The 9,433-nt window shown below is 36.7% G+C and overlaps 1 protein-coding gene across 5 annotated transcripts; it reads right to left on the bottom strand.

Annotated features, from left to right (window-relative positions):
- Window positions 1-435: 435 nt before the first annotated feature.
- On the bottom strand, window positions 436-8,402 carry LOC106774038. 5 transcript variants are annotated; one of them, XM_022786177.1, is made up of 10 exons: window positions 7,271-8,402; window positions 6,673-6,861; window positions 5,902-5,994; window positions 5,623-5,805; window positions 5,442-5,544; window positions 5,155-5,340; window positions 2,149-4,413; window positions 1,988-2,037; window positions 1,257-1,837; window positions 436-991 (listed from the first exon to the last, which is right to left on the bottom strand). In XM_022786177.1, exons 1-10 carry the CDS (start codon window positions 7,502-7,504, stop codon window positions 964-966), a joined length of 3,912 nt encoding a protein of 1,303 aa, XP_022641898.1. In that variant the 5' UTR covers window positions 7,505-8,402; the 3' UTR covers window positions 436-963. The 5 variants fall into 5 exon arrangements, with proteins under 5 accessions (XP_022641898.1, XP_022641897.1, XP_022641896.1 ...); XM_022786176.1 differs by having other exon boundaries at window positions 1,257-1,840; window positions 7,271-8,400; XM_022786175.1 differs by having other exon boundaries at window positions 1,988-4,413; window positions 7,271-8,401.
- Between the last annotated feature and the right edge of the window lie 1,031 nt (window positions 8,403-9,433).

A 9,433-nucleotide genomic window follows, 5' to 3' on the forward strand; every position in this document is an offset into this window, starting at 1 on the left:
ACATAATTTACAAACACTTAAAGAAGTGGACAATAACAATTAATTGAGAAAACCACAAGTCTTGCCAGATTAAATAATTATTTTAAGTTTATATAAAATTGAGGGCAATTAATTATCATTCAGTTTATATTTACAATCATTTGTTACGACAAAATACTTTTTTCACGAAGCATAAAAATCAAGCTCTACAATAACTTTCAAAATTTGTCTCAAATATGTAATATGAAAACTCCTTATTTTGAATTTAACATATGTAAATTGGCAAAAGATACCCAAACTTCAACATAATAGTTATTTAACAAACACATTTTTGATAAATGTGTAGTAACCTTTTATTTAGTTATAATGGATTACCATTACTTCTTAAGAGACCATAATCTTATCCCTTTGTTGACGATTTGAGTAAAAGACAAACGCATATGATATGACATCTAATATCTGATATCACAATTTTATTGCTACTAAGCTATAACAATAACAATGTTCAAAAGCTCAACACAGATCTTCTGCATATTCTAAAACAAGTACCCAATTACATTCATTCATTGTATAAAAGAGAATCTGACAATTCTATAACATGGTAAAATTTCTAAAATTCTGAACCTAAGCAAGTTTTCTAAATTTTGTTGGGTTACAAAATGTGTCTAAACTTTCAATAAAACTCTAATCCATCCCTTTTTTTTTGTTCCTTTTGGTAGACTGGGAGGAGAGTCCTGCATCCTCTCTGTCACCATGTTCATCCTCAAAACATGGTCTTGGATGGACAAACTTAACCAAAGTTGGTTAATCACCTATAAGTGTACATGCAAGAGTCTGGCCAAAAACAAGGGAGATCTTTTCATTTTAAGAACAGTAATGCCATGAAATGGACACTGTATTCCCTGCCGGGTCCTGCTACGAAAAAGGAGGAAATCCTCCTCTTTCAAATGTTAACTCCTCTTGGCCACCGATCTGACAGTAGAATCAGGGAGCCCTGTTGACAACCATAAAACTAAGACATAATGAAACAGTCCGAGTGAATAATTTACGAGTTTAAAATCTATGAACCAATGTGTAAAGGAGTTTTACATTGTCAACCAATTAGAATTTGTCACATATGGTAATTATGTCAATGTAATTGGTGTTTACACTGTAAACTCTAGTGAAAGATCATGTTATGGATTACTTTTAAGGTAATTATTGTTAAAGTCGGCTAAATAAGATGCTTGCTTCATGAATCAAGGGAAAATTAGAAGAGGTAGATTAGGAACAACTACCTTGAGACATGAGGTGAGGAGGGTTGATCTGGTGAAGATCGTTGGGTGTGACCACCACGAAACCTTTGCTCTTCATGTGCTACACTAGATTGACTTCCTTCATTTGCCTGTGACAGTTCATTGACACCTGAGAACCCCATCGGTCCCAAAGTCCCAAACTCAAGCTGCTCTTCTGGTATGAAGCCAGAATTATGATCAAAAGGATAAAACATTACAACAGATTGCATTGGACCATTTGATGAGACACCACTTGGGTTCATGGCTGGTATAGGATACATTCCATAAGTTACATTGGAAGAATTACTCTGCGAGGAATTTGAGCGAACTGGACCATTCTGGTGAGGAATGAAGTTGTCATGCCTATGTGAACTCCATGGTCTCTCTGCACGGCTCTCACTCGTAGACAACCGCTCTGGCTTTGAGTTGGACTTCTCCATTTGGTTGCGATTATGGCCCCGTCCAGTTCCTCGCAATTTTGAGTTAGTATTCCAGTTCCCTTCTCTGTCACCATGATGGTCACTTCTATCATAATTGTAACTTCCCCTTCTGGTAGTTGTTGAATGTCGATCCCGAGGAGACACCTTCTGAAATAAATTGAAAGGGAAGGTATAACAGTATAAAAAAAAATAGATTTTGAAATGGAAACACTAATTCATTTGGTATAGATGCATGCATGTAGGGAAGAAACACAACTGCAGGAAAAGTACCAAGCTCCTTAGAATTTATCATACCGGATTTGGCAGGTAGGTTCCAGTCCCACTTCTATACCGTGGCATATCATCTACATAACGTTGGTAAATATTGGTAGGTCTATTAGAAACTGACTGGAGAGGAGCAACCGGAACCAGACGTGGCCCATAGCTCATAAGCTGACTAAAAATATTCATGTTACCAGAAATAGGTCTTCCAGGACCATCCCAAGGATATCGACCCTGCAAATAAACAGGAGGCACCATAACAGGTGAAGGATAGATCACTGAAGGCGGATGACGTGTGTTTTGACAAAATCGGCCATACTGCAAATTTTGCCAGTGACTAACAAAGTCACTATTAAGAATGTCAGGCTTGTGCTCTGATGACTCCATAGCCACCCTTGCCATAGAATTGGAAGGGCTTGACACCTCAGGGTGTTCATATCCCTCAGATGAATCAAAATTCTGACTTGAATCACTGTTATCTGCCCCTTCTTCCACATTGAAGTTGCTTGTTGAAGTGTCAGAAGACTCAGTTGGAAAATTATATAAAGGAAGCATGGTAACAAAGGGAACAGGTGGTCCTGTAGGATAGAATGTAAACGGAAGAACCCCAGAATTGTCAACTGCTCTTGGGCGAGAACCAGGACCTATAACCACTGGAGCTATAGGTAATGGAGAATCTGGTCCACTAGTCTGAGCAGTTTCAAAACTAGATATTTGATTCCTTGGAACATGTATCGAAGTACCAGACGTGGGCCAAGTGCCTCTTTCTGGCATGTCAGATGGAACCGTTGACAAAGGAGTCCACTCTCTGTTTTCATCATCCACTCGATTAGATGAATTTTCTGAAACATTCTTACCCTTCCCATAAACAGGATTTTGAGATGGCACTGAGGGAGTGTTTTTTCTCCCTCTTCTCTCCCTCGTTGATTTTGAGGATTTGACTGATGATCCATCCCAAGAGCTTTCAGAAGGGGTCCTACTCCTGAAGGAGCTTGAAGGAGGTGCACTGGATAACTCTGAAATTGCAATTCTATCATCAAAATAAACTTCATTTCTTCGGCCATCTTGAAATTGTAAATTGTCAATATGCTCTTCTCTGGTTGACCCTCGGTTTTCTTTAGTAAACTTCTGCTGAACTCCAGCAGAACTGTTACTGTTGGAGCTGCCTACCTGAGATGACGGGGCAGAGTTGTAACTACCTGAAGTAGACTGTTGCCTATCTTCTTGGGCCATTTCAAGATTTCCATTATCAACTTCAACCTCACTTGCAGAACTCCTTTCCTGCTCATGCCAATAGTCATCAGCTTCTGTTAAATTCGCCTCAACTGAGTTGAAATTTTCATGGTTAGTTTCAAGTATATCTTGAGGATTTGAGGCCATTCCTATGCCAGGGAAATAAGGAGTCAAAGGCGGGATGAAACCTTGAGGAAATTGCATATTTGCACCCCAAGGAGCCTCGATAAAGGGAATGTTACCCGTGTTTCTCTGAGTATATCCCATTGACGCAAGAATGGAAGGTGGAAAGTGAAATGGTAGATGACCTGGTGCAATATTCATAGGCACATGATTCTGACCACTGAAACCCTGAGCTGTGGGAGATGCCATCATATTCAAAAGGTCCTGCTCCTCTTGATGCATCATCTGCATACCAACTGCACCAGAAACAGGTGCAAACTCTTCTCCCATTACACCTGAGCTTGAATCATCATGATTACTGTTTGAATCAGCAGCATTTTCAAGAAATCGATGAGATGAAATGTGCCTTACAGATGACTCATCCATTCTTACAGCTACATCAGGTTCAATGTTCTTCCTTCGACTATTTTCCAACTTCACAAAGGAACTCTGGCCTTTACTACTTTCTGTTGCTTTTGTATGTCTTCCTTGGATTGGAACATCACCATATGAGTCTGTCAGCTCAGGGCTAGAACGTGTCCTGGCAAACAGAAACCTTCCCTGAACATCACCAACTAGGTTATCAGCTTTAACATTTCTCTGACCTTTATCAAAATGAGTACCTTGATTAGAATTAGTTTCCCGCCTAACATGATCAAAGGTCCTTGAATTATTTTGGTTTCCATAACTCTTTTGATTCTGAGTATGTGACACTGCAGAAACAACATTTCCAGATGTCTTTCCAGATAATAAATTACTATACTGAGATAGAACACTTTGTGAAACACGTTCGCCTTCAGTTGATTCATGATTAGAAGCGCTATTAATTTTATGGTTATTGTTCCGGAGATTATCAGACCTCTGTAATTGGTCATGACTGGATAAACTCAACCGCTGTAAGTCAATGGTTGGAACATCAGGCCTTTCCCCACTTCCATGTCTGTCCCAAGTGTTCAAAAAGAACTGATTCACCTCAGAAAATAATTCCTCCTCGGGGCAATCAAGTAATCTAGCTAGCCTTTTTGCCCCAAATGCAAAGGCACTGCGTATCCTAAAGAAATTACCTGGTTCATTTGTACCATACATGCAAAATTAGCAAGAAGACAAACAGATAAGAAATAGCTAAGGGGAACTAAAAGCAAACAAATACAATGTAATTTAACTACAGCAGGACCAGGATGTATAAATTTGTCATACTCTCATTGTTGGTTACAATTAACTAAACACAACAAAGGTTTACTTTTTTCAATTCTAAAATCCAAATGTGTGTCAAAAGTACTGGAAGCTACAAGCAAATACAGCACCAATTGTCTATAGTATACCGAGATTTCTATTTACCATATATGGGAAAGAAGCCATAAGAATGACTCCCAACGAATATCAAATTAAATCACCATGGAGGTGTAGGGAAAAATGCTAGTCATGGTGGAAATGACAAGACATGTATTCTGCTTGAGTTTTATGTATTTTAATTTTACATTACACATCGGTTGCATAAAATATACATTGAAAAACAAGAAAAAGGTAGTCTCCAAGATATCAGGAAAGACAACAACAAAATGGTAAGGATACTACACTACATCAGAAGAGACACTCATGTTTATCCATTGACAGTAACCACACTCCACCCTTCCATTTGTCTTAACTCTTCCAAATTCACAAAGTTCATATTGAATATATTGTTGCATTAATAACTAGCAGCAGGGACATATGCATAAGAAATGAACTTCGCCAAAATTATAATCAGATAAATAGATACTGAGGAATGGAATGAGCCAAAACCAAATTTCTAGAAACCAACACACCTTTGCTGACACTACGACCAAGGTTATTGTTGACACGCAAAGGATCAATAACATTGAAATGCTTGGAAACAAATGGTTGCCCCTGATTTTCTTGGCCACCAGGGAAAACAGCATAAACTGAGCTACAGGCATCGAGAAATAACTTGCTGAGTAGTAGATCTCCACCATCTTTTCGAGGAGGTTCAGCTATGGATGATGTTAGTGAAGGAATAAGAAAAACAATCAATACGTAAAACAAACCCAAATCAATATAAGGGCAAAAGGGTCTTTAATGGGAATGCAACTACCTGTCACATCTGGGAGTGAACTAATAGGTACTGGGCCCCATAGACTTACACAGAAATTATCCCAGTCAAACTTACTAAAGAATTCCAAAAATCGATACAACACCTACGTGAGATAAAACAATACCATGTCAAATCAATCATCAAAAACACAATTAAAATAAAGCCATGTAATTTCTGTTACCTCAAGTGGTCCGGCAAAAGAATTGTTGTAAACATGAAAAATGTAAAGAACCAAGGTCTCTAAAGCATAAGTTGAGATAAGTCCATGGTGGGCACCGAGTATTCGGCTCTCGTAGTAACACCAAGCCTTTATAAGGATAATACTACGCTTGAATAAATGATTTTGATTAATCAGATTATCAACCTACAACAACAAACTCATTCTTGTAAATCCAAGAATACCGCTGATGTCAAATTTTCAAATGATACATTGTTAAGTTTATGAGATACACCAAATTACCTCCTCAAGAAAACATAGGGTACACAAACCTCCAAGCTGGTTAAATGAAATGTCTACTACAATATTCTCAACGAGACACTTTATAATTTTTACCTGCAAATAAAGGGCACAACAAAAATAACTCTCTTCAAAATCTAAAGCAAGCCAGACAATTAGCAAAATTTATAACAGTTAGAGACAAATAACTAGTAAATTGTCATTTTCAATTAGAAGTATTTAAAAATGCCTAATCATACTTCACAATAAATGTAAATTATGAAAAATTAATTCAGGAATTAATAGTATAAAATAAGTGTTCCTCAAGCTAGCAATCTATCCCTTGTTATACATACTCAATCATCTATGATCATGAGCTTTTGATAAAATCTCACATAAAGAAAGTGTACGACTTGGTAATGGTTAACATGCACTTCCCTTACTCTGATAATACGAGATGATTCATTTTTATAATGTCTTAAACCTTGTATCTATGGTTATTATAGTACCATAACCAGGCCTAGTGTCCAAGGACCTTAAGTTTCTGCAACATCCCACAACCACTTCAAATATATGCACATTACCACATAGGTTTATTCTTGGTGAATGTGAATGCAGAGTAGCTCAAGACTTTAAATTGAAAATAAATCCAACAAAAATCCGAACTTATACACGTCACAAATTTCTCAACCAAATTGAGAAAGCAACTATAGTAACAAACTGTATGATTAATCACAGCACAGAGTGACATGAAAGTTCAACAATTCTGAAGATTTTCTGTATTAGAGAACCTACTTCGGCCTGGATGTACTGAACCTCCTTGACACGAAACTCTGCATTCTCATTCTTCTCCTCATTCTCCAGCATGTCACGAACCTGATGTGCCCATGTCTCCTTCAGATTTTGATTCTTACTGAATGCTGTTAAGTCAATATCTCCATCAGGCAAATAAGTTTTAAGGGGAACCGACCCAAAGGTGAACACCTGTAATTGTAAACAATCGTTTACATAATAATATGTAAGTACAACTTCAAGTTAGCATCAATAATACTACTGGTCCTCTTCTGGATGAAACAAAGAAAACCATGATAAAAAATACCCATCGATCACCAAATTAAACTTTAAAAAGGCACGATGTAAAATTATTCCCTGAGTGGGAGAATACACTGGCACTACTAGAACAAAGATTTCTAAACACAAATTGGAATTTCTGACCTAGCACCGCTCCATTTAAGACTTGCAACAAGTACTTTCATCATGCAATAATGATATCAAGATTGATCACAGCATCCTTTCACAATTTAAATATCATAGGATAGTCATAGACAAAACAATAGATGACTCACTACTAATCATAAGATATTATGCAACAGATAAACCACGACAAACCAACCTGGCAAGGGAAGCACTTCATGATTAGCCGTTGGACATAGTCAGCAACCGCATTCCGGCGCTCCTCGGAGGGTGGATTAGGCTGAATGCAGGCAATCAGCTCTGCAGTCCTTTGCTCGGCTTTCAACCACCGCTCCGAGTCAAGCACCTGTATCACGGAGGCAGCTTCATTGGGCAACAAACCATTTGGCAATAGCCCACTTGGTGGCTGTGCCCACCCTTCATGTTCTCCCATGCAAGCCTATTGTTCAACACTTCCAACAAAACCTACCAACCCAAACGAACACGCCACCACCACCACAGTTCCTTCTAGATAACCCCAAAACAACCAATATTCAAAGTCACAAAAACCAAGAAAAGCTTGCAGCAATAGTTATTATCTCAGGGTTCTTCCACAGACTTCGGAAGGGGAAATTTTTTTCCCCTTACACAACAAACAGACCAAGACAGAACTTAATTCCCTCAGTAGTCAAAAAGCATTAAACAGTAAAAATAAGGAAAAAAAACTGTGAAATTCAACAAACCAATTATGGGTATTACCCAAAAATAACACAGACAGATGGAACGGCACAATTTCAGAGAACCCCACCAAGCACCAAACGAATCCCCAAAAGTTACCAAAACCAGATTTTGCAAAACACCCAAATGAATCAAACAATAAGAGAGTTGCTTGGTTGCAACAAGAGAAGAGTTTAGATGGTTAAAACCCTAACGGAAAAGGTTGAATCCCAACACAGTGGAAGTGTAGGGGCGAAACAATAGCGTAGTGTTGAAACCCAGAAATGCGTAGAGGAGATGGTGGGCATCAAAATATCAGGTGGAAGAAAAGTTGGGGTGCGATCAAAAACGGGCCTTGGTGCAGATAGAGAAAAGGGTGCAAAACGAGGGGTGGTTGTTGTCTGTAAAATATGAATGATGAATATTAGGGATTGAAGAAGAAGTAGGCTACAAAAGGGGTTCGGCGTTGAGAGAGAAGAGTGTTGGTGTTGTGAATGTTGTGCATTTAAGGGGTTTTTGTTTTTGTTTTTGTTTTATGGTTTTTGTATTACAAAAAATTTATTGGCAAACTGAGGCTGTGAGGGTGATAATAGAATCTTGTGAGATAGACAATGAAAAAAGCAGAGCACAGAGAAAAGGGAAAAAGGAAAGAAATAAGTAAAAATATTCAGTTATTCATTCATTCTTCTATTTTCAATAATTTGCACCATATTCGTTTTTATCTAATTGGGAATTGTTTTTGTTACCTGAAAACAATGTTCTTTGTTAGCAAAAGCCTAGCCCATGTGGGTTTCTCTTTTGTGTTTTGGGCTCATCAGATACTTTAAACTCTTAACTTCATCACACTTTATTTTCATCATTCTTAATTCATACACTCTATACAAACTCATTCAGGATAAGGAATTAGGTTTCACATGTCAAACTTGTAAATTATAAACATCAATTTCTGAAATTCCCATCCAAAACAAGGAATAAAACATTACTATTATTAGATTCATTTTTACAATTTGGTTTTTGACTAATTTAATTTTAAACTGCCAAAAAGGTTTAATCTACACAAACTGATGCCTTTTATTTTATCATTATTATTCATTAATCATTTGATTATAGAATTATTTGAAAAGGAAAATAATTAGTAATTTCTGTGAATAAGAACAATGGGAGCAAATTGGGAAAGTAAGGAAGGAAAGTTTTTTTTTTTTTTAAGTATAAGTTTATAGCACAAGAGACATTGGGCAAAACATCTACAGTTTTCTGGAAATTTTTACTTATAATATATATTTTTTTAGCTCCAACCAATTACATCCAAAATTTGTTTTTAAGTAATATTGTAAAAATGGATCACTGGCTATTATGGATTAACTACTTAGTGAGTTAACTCAATCCAACTCACATATTAGTTAGTTAATACAAATTTGAACTCGATTCGACTTATCATAAGTTGGTGGACTAAATGGATGGACTCATTATCCACTTAATTATAAGTTTTTTTTTTCAATTCTAAAAAATAACAATTTTTTTCTAATTCAAATATAAATAAATTTCGTTCCAAAATGATGTTAAAATTCAAAGACAATTCAAAATAAAAAAAATAAAATATAATTCAAATATAATCCAAAATCATGTTAAACTCCAAAATAAAACAAAATAATAAATATCTAATATT

The sequence above is a fragment of the Vigna radiata genome, chromosome 9 (assembly GCF_000741045.1).
Source record: "Vigna radiata var. radiata cultivar VC1973A chromosome 9, Vradiata_ver6, whole genome shotgun sequence".
NCBI classification, from domain to species: domain Eukaryota; kingdom Viridiplantae; phylum Streptophyta; class Magnoliopsida; order Fabales; family Fabaceae; genus Vigna; species Vigna radiata.

What these genes read in the sequence shown, in the direction of transcription:
- LOC106774038 (XM_022786174.1), bottom strand. Translation starts at nt 7,504, where the DNA reads ATGGGAGAACATGAAGGGTGGGCACAGCCACCAAGTGGGCTATTGCCA. An exon ending in TGAAGTGCTTCCCTTGCCAG is followed by an intron (nt 6,862 to 7,270) that starts GTTGGTTTGTCG and finishes TTACAATTACAG; the next exon opens with GTGTTCACCTTTGGGTCGGT. An exon ending in GAACCTACCTGCCAAATCCG is followed by an intron (nt 1,841 to 1,987) that starts GTATGATAAATT and finishes AATTTATTTCAG; the next exon opens with AAGGTGTCTCCTCGGGATCG.